This window comes from Mycetomoellerius zeteki, unplaced genomic scaffold (assembly GCF_001594055.1).
Source record: "Mycetomoellerius zeteki isolate Tzet28-1 unplaced genomic scaffold, Tzet1.0 scaffold28, whole genome shotgun sequence".
Lineage (NCBI taxonomy): Eukaryota > Metazoa > Arthropoda > Insecta > Hymenoptera > Formicidae > Mycetomoellerius > Mycetomoellerius zeteki.
The window spans coordinates 942,286-965,059 of NW_017257260.1; the positions used below are offsets into that span (position 1 = coordinate 942,286).

A 22,774-nucleotide genomic window follows, 5' to 3' on the forward strand; every position below is an offset into this window, starting at 1 on the left:
ATTGGATCATACTTTTAGATCTAGAAGAATGGTCCTATCTCAGCAGACAATCATAAAACGGTTGTAAAATTGTTGAGTCTGCTGAACGCAGCTAATGGGTGCGTTCAGCAGAACGTTTGTTTTGCAACTGTTGGAAGTTTCCTTCGCGCTGATTGGATCATACTTTTAGATCTAGAAGAATGGTCCTATCTCAACAGACAATCATAAAACGGTTGCAAAACTGTTGAGTCTGCTGAACGCAGCCAATAATTGCGAGCGATGTTGGCGCGTGGTGGCGCGCTGAGTGCTCAAAGTTGGCGTCTTGGGGTTTAGAAAACGTGGCAACCCTGCTCGATGGAAATTAGGCCAGTGTCGAACTTTGAGCAAAGCTTCGCTCGCTACGCATTTTCGAATCGGCGGAATGGGGAATCTTCGCCAGCGAGGCTTCGCTGCATGAAATTGTACTTTAACTCTATCCGAAACGGATCGAAACCGTGCACAGCGTATATACATATTCTGTTCCAAATGAATTGTGCACAATGCTACACTTCGTGCGTTCCTGTGTACATTTGTGTTAAGATGTGTTAAACAATTGGAAAGCACCCTAGGCTCATATACTCTCAGCCTAAAAACCACTAAGATCGAAGATGGCAGTTTCCTCGGTTTCGTTAAATACGCGAAATAAAAAGCATTTTTTAGGTGTACCGGCACCCTTGGGATATGTTGCCGGTGTTGGTAGAGGGTAAGTTTTAACCCGATATGTAATATTTGTATGTATTTATCTCCATATATCGATATAATAAATATAACAATCTTGGTATGTGTACTTTTTTCTATTCAGAGCAACGGGATTTACAACACGGTCCGATATTGGTCCCGCTCGAGATGCCAATGACGTTTCGTAAGTAAAAAATTACATTATACAATTGAAAAAAATGTGAGACTTATAAATTACCGGTTAATTATTTTGAACGCCTTCATCCACTTCAATTTTGATGAAATTAGGCTCATTCAACATATTTTTTGGGTGAAAGAACGAAAGAATCTGGCAGAAAAAAGTGTCACTCTGTCCCGCGAAGCGAGATATTAATCTAATGTTCACTACTATTGAGGTTATGAAATTTGTCATGTTGACATAATGTAAGGAACTGTGCATATGCTGGGATCACATATGCGTGCTTTGTGGCTACATACTCACGTAGTTTGTATATTGAATCTTTGCCTTACTAAGGCTGTGTTTGTATATTTCTGCCAGTTATTAGTACAGTATAATATACATAACGCGAACTATAAATTTTTAGTATTGACAATCAACTAACAGTGATATGTGAACATTGCCCAAATGAGAGTGAGTCTAAAATATACTAAAAATAATAGTTCTATAAAGATTAGGCAGACCTCTATGTAAAGTAGAATGTATATTGAATATATCTATTTAATCTCTTTGTCTTGCTAAATGAATGAATCTAAAATATACTTAATCTTAAAAATAATAGATTCCAAAAGGATTAGACAGATCCCTATGCAATGTAAAATGTATATTAAAAATATCTATTATCTTGGCTTTATTAAAAAAATGAGTCTATAATATACTAAAAACAACAGATATTAATCTAATTTACATCGCGTACACTTGATACGGGTACTAACTAGTGACTTTCTATTAAATTATTTTAATTTCAGCAATGTATTCAAAGAATGATGTACTAAATTGGTACAGTATGCATCAAAATAATTAAATACATGTATATATGTTTTCATGTATCGCCGGAATTAAAATAACTCAATAGAAAGTTACTAGTTGGTACCCATATCAAGTACACGATGTAAACTAGGCCATTAAAAAGATTAGACAGATCCATATACAAGATAGGATGTATCACAAGTGAAACCATAATGTACATTGTTGCTGCCTTATTTTTAGGAGGGCTTTGCCTTCTTCCTACACACACAGCGTCCTTCCCCATTTGTGCCTCTACTACATATGGGGGTGCATTCCAAAACTCTACTCTGTCAACCTCAGTATCATTTTATCTTTGTTGTTCACGAATGTTGGACAAGAATAAAAGATATTCGTACTTGACAGAGTCAAGTTTTGGAACGCTTCTAATTTTAAATTTATTATGAACATAATAGAGACGACAGACATGCTCCACCCACGAAACGTGCAAAAAAGAAGGAAGAAGAGGAAGAAGATGAAGAAGACTTGAACGATTCAAATTATGATGAATTTTCAGGATATGGAGGTTCTCTTTTTAGTAAAGTAAGTAGAATTGAATAGATCTATTAAGTAATAATGTAGATATCAATATTCTGATATTGCGCCAGGATCCTTATGATAAAGATGATGAAGAAGCAGATGCGATTTATGAGGCTATTGACAAACGAATGGACGAAAAACGTAAAGAATATAGAGAAAAGCGTCTCAGAGAAGAATTGGAACGCTATCGCCAAGAACGTCCCAAGATTCAACAGCAATTCTCAGACCTAAAAAGAGAGTTAATTAATGTAACTGAAGATGAATGGAAGAACGTTCCTGAGGTAGGGGATGCTAGAAATCGAAAACAGCGTAATCCAAGAGCAGAAAAATTCACACCATTGCCAGATTCTGTACTAGCAAGAAATTTAGGAGGAGAGACATCTACCAGCATTGATCCATCTAGCGGTCTTGCTTCCATGATGCCAGGTGTGGCGACACCTGGTATGTTAACTCCTACGGGGGATCTTGATCTCAGGAAGATTGGACAGGCCAGAAACACATTAATGAACGTCAAGTTGAATCAGGTTTCTGATTCTGTGGAAGGCCAAACTGTAGTTGATCCAAAAGGATACCTTACGGATTTACAGAGCATGATACCTACTTATGGCGGAGACATAAAGTAAGTAAATAATTATTGTACATATTTGACTTTAAAGTAATATTTAATTTCAAAATTTTATAAATGTATCTTTAATACAATTTTTTATTTTTATAGCGATATAAAGAAAGCCAGATTATTATTAAAATCTGTCAGAGAAACTAATCCTAATCATCCTCCTGCGTGGATCGCATCTGCACGTCTAGAAGAGGTGACTGGGAAGGTTCAAGCGGCAAGAAACTTAATAATGAAAGGATGCGAAGTGAATCCTACTTCTGAAGATCTGTGGTTGGAAGCTGCAAGACTGCAGCCACCGGACACGGCAAAAGCAGTAATAGCGCAATCAGTACGCCACATTCCGACATCCGTGAGAATTTGGATAAAGGCCGCGGATTTAGAAATGGAAGTAAAAGCGAAGCGAAGAGTGTACCGTAAGGCACTGGAACATATCCCGAATTCGGTGCGACTGTGGAAAGCGGCTGTTGAATTAGAAGAGCCCGAGGATGCACGAATCTTGCTCAGTCGTGCGGTCGAATGCTGTCCGACTAGTGTAGATTTATGGCTTGCTCTTGCTAGATTGGAAACTTACGATAATGCAAGAAAAGTCTTAAACAAAGCTAGAGAGAATATCCCAACCGATAGACAAATTTGGACTACTGCTGCAAAATTGGAAGAAGCAAATGGCAATAAACATATGGTGGAGAAGATTATCGAACGCGCTATATCCTCATTAAGTGCGAATGGAGTAGAGATCAATAGGGAACATTGGTTTAAAGAAGCTATGGAAGCTGAAAAGGCAGGAGCAGTGCACTGTTGTCAAGTTATCGTTAAAGCTATTATCGGTTTTGGAGTAGAAGAAGAGGACAGAAAACATACTTGGATGGAAGATGCTGAAGCTGTAAGACTAATAATTTTCTATATAATTTTGTAATTATAATACAAATTATATACATGCGAAAATGAATATTTATGTTAAAAAAATATATTGCTTGCAGTGCGCTCAACAAGGAGCATTGGAATGCGCCAGAGCTGTCTATGCTTATGCATTAACGACATTTCCTAGTAAGAAATCAATTTGGCTACGTGCAGCTTATTTTGAAAAGACATATGGCACGCGGGAATCTTTGGAAACTTTATTACAAAGAGCAGTCGCTCATTGTCCTAAGAGTGAAGTGCTTTGGCTGATGGGTGCAAAATCAAAATGGCTTGCTGTGAGTGATTCACTTCTATAATTTATATATTTATAACATTTATTTCTCTTATTTATCGTTTCTTTTTATCTGCAATTCCATTGTTTTCAGGGCGATGTACCAGCAGCTAGAGGTATTTTATCTCTCGCGTTTCAAGCTAATCCAAATTCCGAAGAAATTTGGTTGGCAGCTGTAAAGCTCGAATCTGAAAACTCAGAATATGAGAGAGCGCGACGTTTATTGGCAAAAGCCAGAGCATCTGCTCCGACGCCTAGAGTGATGATGAAAAGCGCCAAATTGGAATGGGCTCTTAATAATCTTGACGCAGCATTACATCTATTAAAGGAAGCTCTCGAAGCCTTTGACGACTTCCCCAAACTATGGCTAATGACAGGTCAAATTGAAGAACAACAAGGATATTTGGACAAAGCGATAGATACATATAATCAAGCGGTAAAAACGATTTTTTTCTAATGTGAATGCAAATAAAGTTATCTTTATTAATAATGTATCTTTTTTTATACGTTGTAGATCAAGAAATGTCCAAATTCGATACCTTTGTGGCGTCTGTTGGCGCGATTGGAGCACAGGAAAAATCAAGTAACTAAGGCGCGTTCAGTTTTGGAAAAAGCGAGACTTAAAAATCCTAAAAATGCGGAGTTATGGCTGGAAGCTATACGGAATGAATTAAAAAAAGGTGGTGCGCGCGATATGGCAAATACATTAATGGCTAAGGCATTACAAGAATGTCCCACATCCGGACTGCTCTGGGCAGAAGCAATTTTTATGGAACCTCGACCTCAACGAAAAACGAAAAGCATTGATGCCACTAAAAAATGTGAACATGATCCTTACGTTCTTTTAGCAGTATCAAAGTAAGTTCTTTTAAAGTTTATTTAGAATATTAAAATATCAAGTCATTATATAGAATATAAAGAAGTTGAATATTTTTTATATTCTAAATAATTTAGTTTCCCCTTCCTTTCCTCTCTTTGTCTTTTTTCTATTTCTTCTTCCTTTCTCCCTCTTTTTTTCTTTTTAAAGTAATGCAAACATTGTATGGATATTTCCATTACAGATTATTTTGGTGCGAGCACAAGATTTCAAAGTGTAGAGATTGGTTCAATAGGACGGTGAAAATAGATTCAGATTTAGGCGATGCATGGGCGTATTTTTACAAATTTGAACTACTGAATGGTACAGAAGAACAGCAAGAGGATGTAAAAAAGAGATGTATAGCTGCAGAACCTCATCATGGTGAAAATTGGTGCAAAGTTTCAAAAAATATAGCAAATTGGTGTCTGAGTATAGATCAAATCTTAGTACTAGTTGCAAAAGAATTACCCATTCCTATATAAAACATACAAAAATTATCGTGACATAAATCAGAACACAGGTATTATAAACTTAACTAATGTGTGTAAATAAATCTGAAAAAACTCTTGATTTCATATTCTCGGTTTTTTTATAGGATATTTATGTATATAACATTTACATTGCCATTGGGCAAATTAGATATTTCGGCAAAAAAAGTTATATTGATTATTAATTTACAAAATTCAATATAATATACAATATCACAGAATTTCTTAATCATAATTTTGATTCTTAAGGAGATTCTAAAATTGTCTGTTTTACTGATTGTTTTTCAAATAAGTATTTTTCTATCTGCCTTTATAGATTTAAAAATCCTCCCCCCATTCCCATAATTAAAGTATAAGCACAGGGCTGCGTTCGGCACTATTCGTGCTATGGACACAAACGCTATCAACGCTGTTCGTAGAGCCAATAGCGCGATAGCGTTAGTAAGCTCCATGAACGACCCTAGCGAGCGTTGGTAGCGTTTAATATAGAGGATTTTGTTCCCAAGCACCGACGGCACCGACTAAATTTTTCTCCCTTTACAATTTCGTAAACATACGTAATAAGTCTATAGTACTCGCAGTGAATAAAGCGGCGTCTACAATGAGATTTTATGGCATAAAATTCGAGTATTCTCATATTCAACTGTGATTAGTCAATTTCTTATGGCTTAAGGTTTAAAGCTTCAATTTTACGTTTTAAAATCTTATTGTAGATGCCACTTTATGAAACACAGCCTAAATTTTAATGTACAGGCAACCTATGGACAACTTATAGCGTTTTCGGCCCGGCCGGATTTGCACCAACCTGGGTTGGATTAGTGGCGTTTTGTGCTCTCCTATTGGTAGAATGTGTAACGTCAACCAATAGGAAAGATTAATCCAATCTAGGTTGGTGCAAACCCGATCGGGCCGAAAACGTTATTAATCTTCAATATTAACAAGGATGCGAACTCTCGTAAGGATGTCGGTCTTTAATCTTAGTATCTCATCGGTGGTTTTATGAATAGAGTTTACAGACAGCACCTATCATGGAACAAGTCGGAATGGATTCTGATCGGAATTATTCAATTATTCCCTAGATTTCTATTGTGTTTTCTAGGGAAAACGGAATAATTTCGATCGGAATTTATTCCGATATGTTCCATGATAGGTACCCTGATGGCTGTCTTTTCAGGCCATCACACGTACAAAAATTTTAGTCGTAATTGTAAGGCCGTAGGCAAATCGGCCAATCATAGTCGAGCGTTTAAAAGCGCGAGATCTTAATTTTGATTGTGTGAAAATCTACAATTTATGTTACGTATACTATACATTTTCAGCACTAGCAGTGAATTTTTAAACACAGCCCTCGTATTCAGAAATTACGCCTAGATAACGTTAAAGAGCATTTTTGCTATAATATATATAACGTATAGCTATAATATAGTATATAATGATAATATCTGAAAGTTAATGAAATGGGAACGAAATATATATTTTTATAGATTTATCAATGAAAATTACCGAAAACGGAAATAGGATAATTAAAATGTTAGAATTAATAGTTTAGAGATGGTAATTAAATTTGCTGAAATATAATGAAATCAGTTAACATTGTAACGAAAGCACTGAATTCAAAAAAATTATGAAGAAAATTTATAAGTCTATATTCAAAGAAAACGAACATTGAATTACACTAAAATATTATAAATCCTGAAGATATTTATTGAAAAAGAATGAAAAATAATGCAAGCCATGTAACATTTCTATGTATATTGTACACTTAAATACGTAATAGTGAATTTTTATGACATACTGAATTTTTATGAATTTTGCTGAATAATTAATACATCAATATAGTCCTTATGTTCAATTATTTTCACTGTAATCTTATGATTCAGACTGAATTGTTAATGAAATTTTAATGAAATAATACTGAAGGTGGGTCAATTAATAGAAATTTCAGCATGAAATTCAGTAAATTTCGATGATATTTCATAATTTTTCATTTACAATTTCAATAATATTTCATCATTATTCATCATAATTCAGGAAAAAATTTCCATTAGGGAGGTCTTGATTAATGTGAATACATCAACTTGAAATTCAGACCTTCAAATTTTATTCATGTATAGTTTGCTGTTTGTCGTGAACAATTTTTATACTTTAAACTGATTTTTATATATTTTACGTTTTTATAGATTTTTATGCCTTTCACATACATCAAGCAACATGGAGGGCAAAGAAAATAAACCAGGAATTTTAAGTTGTACTGTAAAGGGTAAACTATTTGATAATAATATTATTCTACACAGATTTTATACCATGAACGAAACAACGTGAATCTCAGATTTTTTGCCACTGGAAATTAATCCATAAATGAAATTGTTCTAACACATCACATTTTTAAGATACTTTACTTTAAAAGTATCAAAAAATGCTATCTTTAGCACTTTTAAGTTCAATTCTTTCAAAAACGTGATGTGAGAGATAGAACAATTTTATTTACGAATTCATTCTCAGTGACAAAAAATCTGTAAGGATTTTATCCCGTTCGTGGTCTAGAAAAGTTCAAATTTATCGGACAATATTATTTATGATGTACTCTATAGTCTTCTAACCTTATTGTAATTATTTATTTTTAATAATACAAACACGATATGAATTGTTTATTTTATATTACTATATATATTACTATAGATTTGTGAATACAGGTCCTGGTCCAGTTTATAAATTACCAACATTAGTTGGCTACAATGGTCATGATCCATCTCGATATAGAAATCCAGCATATAGTATACGAGCTCGAACTGATATAAAGACATCTGTGATAGGGCCTGGTCCTCATTACAATGTCAGAAATTTAACAAAATCTGGGTCAGATAATCCACCCGCTTACACAATCAGAGGAAGAAAAGCTTGGAGTAGTGAGTATAAAATAGTGCTTTCTTAAGAGGTTCCTTCCTTTGAGGCTTTGAGGAAAATAATATTAATACTTAATAATATTAATATTTGCAGTGCCAGATCATGTTCCTGGACCTGGAGCATACTCTCCCGAGTTGTGTCCACCGATGAATCACAGTCGTAGAGTACCAGCTTACAGTATCAAGTCACGAGGTGTGACAAAATTTTTAGATGAAGGGCCCGGACCAAATTCATATCTTTTGCCAACATGCATAGGACCCAAAGTGCCTGATAAGTCTGCTCAGAGTGCATTTTCTATGTAAAAATGTGGATAGATCTGTCATTTAATTGAATACGTACATGATAAAATATATATACAGAGTGGACCATTTTAATTTATCCTGTCAATTTTCTCAAAATCTGTAAGTTTAAGGCAAAAATGTTTCAGACAAAAGTTTCATGGTTTCAAGGGGGAAAGAAGTTGGTAACCTTGATTAACCTTGAGAAGATGTCGTTAAGGTCAGGTCAAGGTTACCTAAAATGTTTTTAATGGAACCCCTCATTTTTTATTGCATATTTTTATAGCTGTCTTCAAAACCTTTTGAAAACACTATGGCCGGTATTCATAGTCAGATCTTATATTCAAGACCGTCTTAGCCTTGAGGTGTCACGAACCAATCAGAAGGCCACATTAGCGTCTTAAGACATTACTTAAGACGGTCTTGAAATAAGAGCTGACTATGAATATCGGCCAATAATAAAGTTCATTTTCATTAAGTACTTTCCGAGTTATGACGTTTGAAAGTTACAGTACCAATGACATTTGCATTACTCAAGGTGTCAGACTGATGGCTGAAACCTTTGGAATGTTGTTCACAATCATGACGTTGACAACTTACATGTATATACTATAATTTAATTTGGTCCAAGGTCAGATTCAAGATCACCAACAGCTGTTGGTCGTCAAAAACTTTGGAGATATGTAATTCGGTCTAACATCAATCGAATTGTACTCGTGATGCTTAGAGCAATAAATTTTGATGAAAAAGATTCTCGTATTCAATTGATCTTTAAATAGTGAGAATATGTATAAATGCTCTGGTGAAAAAATATTGCTGAAATTATTCTACGTTTTGGAACACTTTTCAACAAAATTTCAGCATTTCAAAGAAATTTCAGTTTAATTTCAGCGATTTTTAGCTGAAAAATTCATTTTCGACAAAATTTCAAAAAAATTTCAGCAAAATTTTCAGATAAATTTCAGCAAAAATTTCAGAGAAATTTTAGTTGGATTTCAGTGATTTTTCAGTATGTTAGGTGAAAAAGTTTCAGCAATTTCGCTGAAATGTTCCAAAACATGGAATAATTTCAGTGAAACTTTTTCACCAGGGCGATGTTTGAGATTTTCAATTTGGTTGATATTAGACCGAATTACATACCTCTAGTTTTCGGAAAGCAGCTATTGGTGACCTTGAACCTGACCTTGGACCAAATTAAATTATAGTATGTAATCTGTAAGTTGTCAATGTCATGATTGTGAATTTCATTCCAAAGGTTTCAGCTATCAGTCTGACACTTTAGGCAATGCAAATGCCAGCGATACTGTAACTTTCACGCGTCATAATTCGAAAAGTACTTAATGAAAATGAACTTTATTATAGTGTTTTCAAAAAGTCTTGAAGACATCTATAAAATTATGTAATAAAAGATGAGGAGTTCCATTAAAAAAATTTTAGGTAACCTTGACCTGACCTTAAGGACATCTTCTCAAGGTCAACCAAGGTAACCAACTTCTTTCCCCCTGGAAACCATAAAACTTTTGTCTAAAACATTTTTGCCTTAAACGTACAGATTTTGAGATAATCGATTGGATAAATTAAAATGGTCCATCCTGTATATACATACATATATATTATACTATTATATAGATATATACAGGATGTCCCATTTTAAATAATGCATTAAGATTTCTCGAAAACTATGGTAGATACGGAAAAATGTTTCAAACAAAAGTTATATAATTCAAACAATAAGACTCTTATTTTTAGACCGTACCATGAGAAACACAATTAATAATAGAAATTTAAAAGCCTATATACCGGTCGAAGCTAAATCTTTAACGCTTTTTTTTTTAATAATTTAATATGAATTATATATATATTGCGTTTATATTTTGTATCTTTTTAGCATTGGTTATCGTAAGATACACGAAGAAATTTTGAAGAGTCCAGGCCCAGCCGCGTACATAAAAATAAATTATGATATGATAAAACGACGGAGTCCGTCATATAGTCTAAAGGGAAGACACATTTTATCAGAAAGATCTCACAGTCCTGCACCAATCTTTTATCCATTATATGATACACGAAAACGTTTACCTATGTATTCATTTGGTATAAAACATAGTGAATGCGCCGGAATACCTATGACACAGCTAGATGAGGATTAATTTTATAATCAATATTTGTATATAAACATTTTGTTATCGTATTTTTTATTTTTGCATAATAAATGCGGCTATACGCATACATTACAGTATAATAATATAATAGTGTAGCACATTACTCGTGGGTAAGTAGAGCGGATTAAATTAAACAAAAAACGGTAATTATTGACTCTCCTTGATGTTTGGTTTATGCTTCGGTTTTAATCCTAAAATTCAGCCAATAGGACTGCCAGTCCTAATAAGTCCTAACTGAAATCTGTATTCCATTGGCTGAATTTTAGGATTTTAGGGTTAAAACCGAAGCATAAATCAGATATTACTCCGGATCTACAATAAGTGATTTAAGCCTTAAGCCGTAAGAAATTGACCAATTACAGTCAAATCCGAGGAGAATAATCGACTGTGATTCGCCCATTTCTTATGGCTCAAGGCTTAAAATCCTATTGTTGGATTGCTTAAGATCCAGGGTAAAGCGGGGTCTACAATAGAAGTCGTAGCGGTCGTAGAAAATTAACCAATCACAATCGAATATGAGAAGAATAATCGATTATGATTGATCAATTTTCTACGATATAAGACCCTATTTTTACCTCCTAGAGAGAAAAGGAAGAAAGATGAACTGGTGCAAAAGTTCAGCCAAAAAGAACAGGCCTATTGATTGAGAATGTGTAGTGTTGAGAGAAGTATTTCATGATTGTTACAGATATTTTAACCTATGTTCTATAATCTTAACCTGAATATAGCTAACTTTAGCCATTAATTTCGGCTCCTGTACATAGGATCATAATGAAACTATTCATGAATAGAACGACAGGACGCTTGTTCCAACTTGTCCTAAATCCGTTCATGTCACGAACATTGGGGCATACGAATCCAACTGCTCCAACCGCTATCTTATCGGTGATCCAAGTGCTCTCTGGATTAATTTGGAGCAAACGACGCGAATAAACCTCTTGTCTTTATACCATGACTGCACACTAGTAGTGCTCAGTATTTTTCTACAAGGGAATAACAAACACTTTTGATACATACGAGAAGTTACTACTGTCGATCACTGTCAATAAAAGATTAAAAATATTTATAAATAATAGTTCAAATATATAAATATTTCGTACTTATCGTAAAGATCAGATTCTTCTATACTTACGCATGCTGCAGTAACTAATACCACAAGAGCGTTCAGCAGAATACTCAACATGTTGTAACTCATCAATAAACCATTGTGCAGTAGATACAGTCTGCTGAACGCACTCAATATATTGCAAATTAAAGAATAAAATTTAAAAAATCAAAGCTGCATTGTGAAAGTGATGACAAGGTAGTAGAACCTGTCACGTATCATAAGTAACACCAGAAGTCGATCAGCCACTCCATTGGAAACAATTAACTGGTACTATTCGCAAAGAACAATTAGATTCGTGGATTCGTCTAATTTATTATTATATTCATTATTAAAATAATAAAAAATGCATATCAATAGCAATTAAGAATACAGCAATAAAAGAATTTAATTTGTTAATTTAATTTAATGATTATTATAGTGATATTAATTCAATATGCATTTACGAGTCTGATAATTCGATACAAACAAATTCTTTCTTCAGCATTAGCACTGTTCGTCGCATTTAGTGATATAGGGTGGTGCACATTCGCTGTGTTTTACACCGAACGAACAGACGCGAGTCGATTTAGGTGGCAAAACGGCATATATCGGACCTGGACTTTCGGAAATTAACTGTAATGCACGTCTAGTACTAGCAATAGTATACATCGGTGCTCTTGGTTTCACTGCGTCCAAACTGTACGAATAGGGACCTACGCTAATTTGGGGTTTCTTCGCAGCTGTGCGCAATCCTCTACAATTAAACGGTACAATTCATATACGAATCATATTCTAAAATGAATAAATAAAAATTACAAAAGAAATATTGAATGTACATGGAAAACGCTGGCGCATCAGTAAAAGGCTTGATGTAATAAGGTCCTGGAGTTTCACTAGTTTTCCTAAATTTAGTTCTCCATTTGATTGAATAAAAAGGACCATGAGCGACATCGGGTAACATATATTTTGGACCAGGTCCGAACACGATATCTGTCAAGTGTAAAAAAGAAAGAAATCATATTGGACAAAAATACAAAATATTGTTAAAAGATAGCATGGCCTGCATAAAAATATACTACTAGTGCAATAAGTAAATTCGAATAGTGTAATAGTGGTGGAGAAAATTTCATTAAAATTACACTGAAATTTTCTCCACCACTATTATACTATTTGAAAATTTACTTATTACACTAGTATAATATATTTTTACGTGAGGGATATCTCACTAATGCTATATATTATAATTCAGTAAAACATTCAATTATCACAATAAGATCAAGATGATGATATCTTGATTGAGTAGATTTGACACAAAAATTCCATTGAATTTTATATTAATTTGACATCACTCTAATGTAACTATAATATTGCGTGTTATTTGGAAAATATTGCAAAATATAATAGAGATATTATATTTTAATATTTGATAGATATTTTAAAATGTTACAAAATTAAATTAATAAATTAAGTACAGTATTAACTATAAATAAAGTTATTAAAATTATTCGACAAAATTAGTAAATTAAATATATCTATTAGTCAAATAGGTCCCGTATATCTGTGTACAACTTTGCGTGCGCACTACGGACATATGTATGAGAGGTAGCCCTGTTCAGGCAGAGAATCGAAAGGCATCGCACACTATAAAATAGTGATAGATAGAAGTATATCTATTATTAACTGATTGTAATTGAAATTATTAGAAATTTGAAAACAGAGTAATATTTATAATTAATCGACTAACAATTAGTCAACAAAAAGTTGATTTATTCATATAAGTGGTTCTGTTTTTAATCTTAATAATATTTATAATCACTGTTTTTTATAATCACTTGTTTTTATATTACATTTTTTATATGGATAGAATGAAATATTTTTATATTTCTTCAAATTTTATAAGTTCTGTATAATTTTCGGTATCATATATATATATATCTATATATACATACATATATATACACATACAAATATGTTCGTGCTATGGCCTTTATGTGCTCAACCAATGGTACAAAATGTGATGTCATTGGCTGCATTCAGCGGACTCAATAAATTTCAGAATTCACACATATATATAAAGACTTCGAGAAAGAGAGAGAGAGAGAGAGAGAGAGAGAGAGAGAGAGGATATAAACTTTATTAGCACTTTAGAAATGTGTTCCAATTTGTATTTAAAAAATCTAAAAAATTTTCTAAAAACTTACAAAATTATTTATAAATTTTGAAAAATTCGGAAGTTTATATAAAAAATTTTAAAAATTTATATATAAATTCTGAAAAAAAAATTTACCTCGGATGTTATAACAATATTTTATATAATCAGAGCATGATTTGATTTAAATGACAAAATCCTTTACCACGACGTTTTACAGTATGTCCAAAAGTAAATCCTTTGAGTCTATGTTCTTTAATCATGTATTTCGGTCCTGGAGTTTTTGCCACTTCAAAGATGACACGACGACCTCCAAATGTATATGCTGGGTTTCGATATTTTGAAATACAATGATCTTTGTAACCGACAAGTGTCTTAAGTTGATATTTAGGCCCTGGAGCTACAGAATACATAATAAATTATATTTAATAATTCTTATAGAATGGTTTTTGAATGTGAATACGTCAAAAAGCAATCATGGCTGTGACAAAAACTATTAAATTATTTATAGTGTTATAATAGTGTCCACATTATTTTTATCATGAGATTTAGTACTTTATTGGAATATTATATAAAATTTACGTTTGTTTTCACCTCCATATAAAATCTTTATTTAAATTAGATGTGATGAATGCGTACTGATAAAGTGACATGTCATGGTGCCCTTTGTCTCAAACGTTTTTTTTTCACTTTTGACAATGTTGCCTTTTCTGCGCTCCTTTTTTAATGGCATTTTTTTACTTGTATATTTAAAAATTTTACTTACGTATCATATATTATACATGTCATATTACTATAATTTTAACTCCATTTCGGCAAAAAAACAATTGCTCATATAAATCATCTTAAAACCTAATCTAAGCTGTGTTCGGAAATATCTCCCGGTGGCCTAAAGTCCCTAGAGGAGAGTCTGGTCAACGATCTAAAGCCCAGTGTCCACGATGCTAGAAATCCGTCAGAGATCTCGGATGAAGAAAGAATTGACCAATCGCATTGATCATGTGACTAAATTGTTTAAATGTAATTGGTTAATTCTTTCTCTCTCCGAGATCTCGGACCAATTTCTAGCATCGTGGACACAAGGCTTAAGAGACAAATGGCAAGAGAAAATTAATGGCCGCAGCACGGACTCTTGCATAACGCATAATGCATAGTGCATAAGGGAATCGACCAATCGAAATTCTTCTTTTCCATGGAATGGGAGGAAAGGAAAGATTCTGATTAGTTGATTCGCTTATGCACTATGCGTTATGCGTTATTCAAGAGTCTGTGCTGCGACCTTAAGAAATAAATGGCGTCCACGATATATAGGCTGTGTTCCAAAATTGACTGCCAGTACTGAAAATCTATAGTGCGTATAACGTAAACTGTAGCATTTCCAGTGCTGGCAGTAAATTTGGAACACAGCCTTTATATATAGGCCTCTAGTCTGAACTGGTGCACGCGGTGCAATAAGTTGAAGTGAAACATATACGTTTGTTTCATTTCAACTTATTGCACTGTGTGCACCAGTTCAGACAGTGCAGGAAAAAAGAATAGGCCCCTTCTTCTTACATCATGCTCGGTATCACCCGGCTACCCCGGCATCGTCCGTCATCTCAGTCATCTGGTGATCTCTCTCGTCTTCCCGTGTTGCAACCAATTGTAACGTCGAATTTGTTGATCGACAATTCTGGGTCGTTGTCACCTTGTCGGGACTCATTTTAAATTCGTTTTGAACTCATCTAAAATAAGAACACAGAGAATTCCAGACCGCTAATCCTGAGATATGATACGAACCACATCGAGAATACGTAATGGATTGGTATGCGCAATCTTCCGTGGTTCCGTGCGAACCAGCACCAAATCCATAGTCGTTCGGTATCTTCACAGAAAGCATCAACAAAGGTATTATATCTGTTATCCGAGATTATCCTCGTGTTCGAATCCTTTTACAGGTTTTCTAAATATTGCACACAAGGACGATCTTTAAGGTTATTTTACGTCAATTTCAACGCACGAACGGCGAGACCTACTTCTTAAAGCGTAATATTTGAGTTTTAGTCTCTTGTCAAAATAGTTCTCGTCTTAAAACTTATATAATCATTGTCTGTTATGCACAAAAAAACATGATGGCATAATATTGATTTTCTCAATACTTCAGACTTCAGCTTTACAGTGCTTTGCGTTTTGTCACAACACCATGGCAGCAACAGCTCAGGTTCTATGTCGATTATCCTAATCATATCAAGGTTCCGCTTCCAGCATTGTCTCCTACCATGGAAACAGGAACAATAATCAGCTGGCAGAAGAAGGAAGGTGAGACCGTCTATCAATGTTGACATAACAGATATAGATTTTAATTGTTACAAAGATAAAATTATTTGTTAAATACATCAATCAATTTCTTATATTTGGTCCACTAGGTGACAAGTTGAATGAAGGTGATCTGTTAGCAGAGATCGAAACAGATAAAGCTACCATGGGATTTGAAACTCCTGAGGAAGGTTATCTAGCCAAGATTTTAGTACCTGCGGGAACAAAGAATGTACCTATAGGCAAACTAGTTTGCATTATTGTACAAGACGAGTCTAATGTAGCTGCATTTAAAGACTTTAAAGATGATACAGTGGCTGAGCTTCCTCCTAAACCAACAGCTCCTGTTACACCTGTACCACCGCCAACTGTAGCAGTACCAGTAGCTCCGTCTGTATCAGCAAAAGTTCCTTCTATCATGCCACCTTCCGGAGAAAGAATATATGCCAGTCCATTAGCAAAAAAATTAGCAGCTGAAAAAGGACTTAGTTTACAGGTGCTGCAAGATTGCTAATATAAATTAAATTGAAAGAATGGAAGCAAGTATGAGCCAATTTGCCTCTTTATTTACCTCTGCTCTTTCAATTTGATTTCTATAATATTTTTCTTCATTATTAACTTGTGTTAATATTGAATTAACACATTTATATTCTTATGAATAATTTGTAGATATAAAACTTTTATTCTTTATTTATTTTGATTATTTATTAGGATCTAAAGGGAACAGGATTGTATGGCTCTATAACATCCAAAGATTTGGAAGGTGCGGTAGTACAGCCATTACAACCAGTGGTAACCAGCATTGGCACGCCAACTGGAGTAGATATTCCTATATCAAATGTACGTGCGATTATTGCTAAACGTTTGTTGGAGAGCAAGCAGACTATTCCGCATTATTATCTCTCGGTAGATGTAAAAATGGATGCCGTATTGGCGATGCGAGAACAGTTTAATAAATTGTTAGAAAAAGACAAAATAAAATTAAGCATAAATGACATTATCATCAAAGGAATGGCAATGGCTTGTAAAAAGGTTCCAGAAGGCAATAGCGCCTGGTTAGGAAACGTAATTCGACAGTAAGTATTTTATAATGTTATATAAACAGTAATATGTAGATTACTGTTTTTATAATTTTTTATGTTTTTTAGTTTTTATATTTATGTATTGAATATTTGTATTTAATTCTACTATGTTTGAATATATATATTGTTGCAACATCGTATCTTCTTTTAGATATAATAATGTGGATGTTAGTGTAGCAGTAAGTACAGATAGTGGTCTAATCACTCCTATAGTGTTTGGTGCTGACGTAAAAGGTATAGTTCAAATCAGTAAAGATGTGAAAGCGTTGGCTATGAAGGCGAGAGAAGGAAAATTAAAGCCACATGAGTTTCAAGGAGGAACAATTACCGTGTCCAATCTGGGCATGCTTGGAGTTAAGAATTTTTCTGCTATAATAAATCCTCCACAGTCTATCATTCTCGCTACAGGTGTCACAGAGGTTAGACTGATACCTGCCAAAAACGAGAAAGGGTAAAACATGTTTTATAATGTTTCTAGACAAATTTAATGTGCCGTTTATGACGTACAAATATTAATACCCAAATTTTTGCAGATTTACCACTGCCCAATATATGTCTGTAACTGCCAGCTGCGACCACCGTACGGTTGATGGTGCAGTAGGCGCACAATGGTTAGCCGCTTTTAAAGATTTGATGGAAAATCCAACGACAATGCTTTTATAGTAAGTTAAATCGTCGTTCATTTGTCAATTGAATGATTCGAATAGCAAATAATATAATACATAAATGTAATCTTTCAAAAATGGAAATTTATTGACTCCTGTATGTTTAATAATAACATAATACATTTTTTTATATTTTTTATATAAGTACATATATTTTTCTAATACTTTTTAACTTGAATTTAATTCTTGGCATATATATCTTTTTTGTTTCAGAAATGTTACTTTGGACAAAAACACATCTATACACAAAAGGGATGTTTCAGAAACAATACATTTATGAATTATTTCTTGTAACTAAGACTTCTTCGATGTTGATTCGGTTATGATTTCAAGTTTTTCAAAAAAGTTGTAACATACGAAACGTTATCTCTTGTTCTTACGGAAGTTCTCCAGTCATTTGACATAATATAGAAACTTGATCAAATTTTGAAAATAAATTTGTTATAAAAATAGAGGCATACTATATGAATTCAAAAATATTTATGTAAAGTTATACATTGAGATGCAGACATTAATTGTTCAGTAAATAAATAAAATATTTATTTGTTATAAACTAATTAATGAATCTCAATGAAACTTTGCATAAGTCATGTTTAGTATTTAATATATTTGTATAAAAAAATTTAGATTTTTATTTAAAAAATTTTTGTTTATAACAATAAAACTAATAACAAATAAAATAAATAATCTATAAAAATGTGTTGCTCAATGAAAACAATGTTATGAACACAACTTTCACATGTATATAGTTTGTTTAAAGCGTAAATATTAATATATGTTTTATGATTGGAGAACCTCCTTAAATGTGTGGATGAGAAGACTGTTTGAATTCAGTGTAATCAAAGTTAATGAATAATTTGGATTTTCCATTTTATTTGACAAGATTGGAAAATTATAAATTTATTATCACCTAGCAAAACTGCCTCTAAAAGTGATCCTGTGTACATATGTATATTTACAATAATTAGTAATTCAATTGTACTGTTGCAAAAAATATAATTACATTTTAAGACAAGTAATGATAAAAGTATCCAAAATGTTTATAGTAATTATAAAATATATCTTCTATTTAATACATTACCTTTTATGATCTGTATTTTATAAATATCCATTTTGAATAATTTTGTTTAATTTTTTAAAATTCTAGTTCAGACTGAATAAGGTATTTTTCTACTTAGTTCTGTTATTCACGCATCTAATAAAATTCTAAAATCATCTGTTTTATTTTGGCTCAATGGGATTTACATATACAATAATAAACATACACGATTTCTGTATCATTGACACTATAATGTAACCATGTCGGCGGCCAAAGCGTGACAGCACATGGACTCATGCCTTTGTGTAACGTTTTTTTACGTTAGTCGTTAATTTTTTATGTCAAAAATTAATCAGTTAAATAGCTATCCGAACAGCCCGCAACTGTAATAATATCAAAAACTCCGAAAAAAAAGTCTGAATCTTTTCCCGAAACAGGAATATCATGTTTTTAACGATGAGAATGCTCTACAAAGTTAAACAAAAAATTGAAAATGTCGAGTTTTTAAAGATGTTTTTATGCGGAATGATTTACATTTTTCATAATATTTTATAAATATTTTAAAACTATTTGGCGTTATGCACTACTCAACAAAATTAAAGAATCACTTGTTCCACCCTATAAAAATAGGCAAATTTCAAGATAGAATAACTTTGTCAAAAATCATCGTATCGAGATGTTTAAAACAGCATTTTAAAGCTTGAAACCTCTACTTTTTAGACTGGTACTTAAGAAAACGGTCTTGTTGATATCTTGTGAAGTTACATAAACATAAATGCAGACGTATCAGATATCAAAATTTTTTACGAAATTTGCGAAGTGCCATAGCGCGAATTAAAAATTGTACACAAATGCGGTTTATATCTTTCGAAAGAGTAAATCTTTACCTTCAATTTGTTTTTTTATGAAGCTTCGTACGATTTTTTTTCACCGAGTTATTCAAGTTGAAGCAAAAACGACCCTTTTTGCTTCAATGTTGAATAACTCAATGAAAAAAAAACTACTCTCGTGTATCGTTTTATCTCTGTTTATCCAATGTTAAACAAGATAATACATAATGTTAATAAGATAATATACGAGGACACTCGGGTGACGTTTACGTTACGCCGTTCTAATAACTATTCAGGTAAAGAAAATTCGTTTTCCTAACCTGAATATTGGCTTCGTAAGGCAGATTCTCGCATTTTTCTATTACATTCTTTCATTTCGAAACGTATCGAATGAGTATATTTTTATCAAGTTTTGCGGTGACATCCATATTCTAAGGCTACATTCCAAAATCTCTCCGAGGAAAATTTTACTCGAAATACTGTAGTATATGTTACATGTTCTATGTATTTCGAATAAAATTTTCCTCAGAAAGGACTTACTTAGGCTATATTTTGGAATATAGCCTAAGTAAATATCTTTATTATATTTGCTGTTCAAATTTTTACTTAAGAGCGATGTCGCTAAAAGTTGGATCAATCCAACTTTTTAACGGTATCGCTGGCAACAAGAAAGTGGACAAATTGAAGGAGAATTCGGTCACGTGATCGAATTTATCGCTGCGACAAGCGACATCATGAAATTGTACCTCTATGGGTAATGCGGGGTCTACAATAGAAGTCGTAGCAGTCGTAGGGTTTTAAGTCGTAGAAAATTGACCAATCACAGTCGAATATGAGAAGAATAATCAACTGTGATTGGTCAATTTTCTACGACTTAAGACCCTACGACCGTTACGACTTCTATTGTAGACCCCGTATAAAGCTGGTTCTACATTAGTCGCATCGCAGCGTCGCAAGCGTTGCGGTCCAATCAGAGTCGAGCTAGCCTGTTACAGTCGAATGACAGGGGAATGCTCGACTGTGGTTGGTCAGTTCTTGTACTCTGATCTAACTCTAACCTCGGTGGAAACTTGTAGAGTTTTGGGTTCGATCGGGTTTACATCAACCTGGGTTGGATTAATCTTTCCTGTTGGTTAACGTTTTGTGCTCTACCAATAGGAGAGCACAAAACGTCATTAATCCAATCCAGGTTAGTGCAAATCTGGCCGAGCCGAAAACGTTATTAGGCCGGAATCAGACTACGCATTGAAGATTGAGATTGAAGATTGAAAGATTGAAATTTGACTAATCAAAACAATAGGAGCTAAAATTCCTTTGTCCTCAGTGGTCAAATTTTAATTTTCAATCTTCAATCTCAATCTTTAATGCGTAGTCTGATTCCGACCTTAGTCCATGTTCTAAGCCCCCACCCTTTGCCGCCATTACGCTCATCTTGCTTCTTTCCATCACGATTGCTATTTGTATCGTTATCGCTGTTGCCTCGCATTGTTTAGGGCTTAACATCGGAAGTGAGGAGACCAAATTCAATAATTACCGCACGTAATAATACTACGTATGTAGATACGATAATAAAAAATAATGAATATGATAAATATGTTATAGACAAGATGCATGTTATTTTTTGGCATTAATTTACTATAAAGCATTGCCTATAAATGTACAACAATTATTAAAATTTTTATAATCAATATCTAACAATAATCTAAATTATAAAATTATACGATGTAAGTTAAATGTCCCAGTGACACGTATACCTATGTCTAGACATTTACACAAAACTTTGTTCGTATTAATATTAATCTTAAATGTTTTTTAAATATAATATTATACAATAATGGAACGACTGTTAAACGAGTAATAAAAGATTTTTTTTATATATTCACATATATTAATTACAAAGATGTGGACACGAACAATAATCACAATTGACGTTTCGTACTCACAGTCTTCATCAATTGCATAAAAAAATGTAAAACGATTCGCTAGATAATTTCTACAGTATGTTATGTAAAAAAGAATTTTTCAAAAAGTATCCATTTTTAAAACTGTAAAAAATCGAAAACCGTGCAGAGATAGATGTACTCAAGACGGCGTAACTTTTACAAATGTCAAGCTATGGCGATAAAATTTGGTGGAAATGTCAATGATAGATGTGGCAACCTAACCAAAAAAACAGAACTCAAATCAGCTGACTCAGAGCATCACCTAGTGATAATTCCGGGAACTTTTTGATCAAAGTATAGTAAAAAAAAATTTTTCAAAAAGTATCGTCAAAACGCGCGCGCATATTTCTTTTGTTTGCATTTTCTTCAGAATAAATCTGCATAATCATAATTACTTTATGACTAAGGGTAGGGCATTGCGTCCCAATAATTTGCGATTCTGGAAAAAATGCAAACAAAAGAAATATGCGTCTTGATGATACTTTTTGAAAAATTCTTTTTTTACTACATAACATACTGTAGAAATTATCTAGCGAATCGTTTTACATTTTTTTATGCAATTGATGAAGACTCTGTGAGTACGAAACGTCAATTATGGTTATTGTTCGTGTCCATCTTTGTAATTAATATATGTGAATATATAATATAATTTCATGTTACTTTGTATTAAAAAACCTTATTGTTCGTTTGATAGTCGTTTCATTATTGCATTAATCATAGGTGATATCAAGCGTGTATATTTTCTATTTGTTTGTAATATTATAATTTAATTGTAATTTTTAATTATAATTAAATTATAATATTGTAATAAAAAAACATTTGAGAGATTAATAATAATAGATTTTGTATGTGTTCGTGTATGTACATACATACATCCGATCATTGAAACATTTACTTATTTTCACATTGCTATCGCATATATTTGAATACTTAATACATACAAATGTTA

At 33.0% G+C, this 22,774-nt stretch overlaps 4 protein-coding genes across 5 annotated transcripts; 3 read left to right on the top strand and 1 right to left on the bottom strand.

The window, feature by feature from the left end:
• The first annotated feature begins 378 nt into the window (after positions 1-378).
• Prp6 (pre-mRNA processing factor 6) lies at positions 379-5,473 on the top strand. The gene is made up of 9 exons (XM_018450444.1): positions 379-721; positions 821-880; positions 2,116-2,242; positions 2,308-2,858; positions 2,955-3,735; positions 3,833-4,048; positions 4,139-4,480; positions 4,559-4,902; positions 5,106-5,473. The coding sequence occupies exons 1-9, from the start codon at positions 627-629 to the stop codon at positions 5,383-5,385; spliced, it is 2,796 nt and encodes a 931-aa protein (XP_018305946.1). The 5' UTR covers positions 379-626; the 3' UTR covers positions 5,386-5,473.
• A 2,033-nt stretch (positions 5,474-7,506) lies between these two features.
• Positions 7,507-10,744, top strand: LOC108724205 (outer dense fiber protein 3). The gene is made up of 4 exons (XM_018450445.1): positions 7,507-7,651; positions 8,085-8,297; positions 8,389-8,593; positions 10,462-10,744. Exons 1-4 carry the CDS (start codon positions 7,603-7,605, stop codon positions 10,721-10,723), a joined length of 729 nt encoding a protein of 242 aa, XP_018305947.1. The 5' UTR covers positions 7,507-7,602; the 3' UTR covers positions 10,724-10,744.
• Positions 10,745-12,283: 1,539 nt separating this feature from the next.
• On the bottom strand, positions 12,284-14,841 carry LOC108724159 (outer dense fiber protein 3). 2 transcript variants are annotated; one of them, XM_018450356.1, is made up of 4 exons: positions 14,738-14,841; positions 14,177-14,371; positions 12,659-12,812; positions 12,284-12,576 (listed from the first exon to the last, which is right to left on the bottom strand). In XM_018450356.1, exons 1-4 carry the CDS (start codon positions 14,742-14,744, stop codon positions 12,327-12,329), a joined length of 606 nt encoding a protein of 201 aa, XP_018305858.1. In that variant the 5' UTR covers positions 14,745-14,841; the 3' UTR covers positions 12,284-12,326. The 2 variants fall into 2 exon arrangements, with proteins under 2 accessions (XP_018305858.1, XP_018305856.1); XM_018450354.1 differs by lacking the exon at positions 14,738-14,841 and adding an exon at positions 14,611-14,705 and having other exon boundaries at positions 12,287-12,576.
• Positions 14,842-15,529: 688 nt separating this feature from the next.
• Positions 15,530-18,462, top strand: muc (dihydrolipoamide S-acetyltransferase muc). Its single transcript, XM_018450374.1, has 7 exons — positions 15,530-15,858; positions 16,115-16,269; positions 16,377-16,762; positions 16,978-17,342; positions 17,500-17,799; positions 17,882-18,010; positions 18,227-18,462. Coding segments are annotated over exons 1-7 (1,455 nt in total). The 5' UTR covers positions 15,530-15,739; the 3' UTR covers positions 18,228-18,462.
• The last annotated feature ends 4,312 nt before the right edge of the window (positions 18,463-22,774 follow it).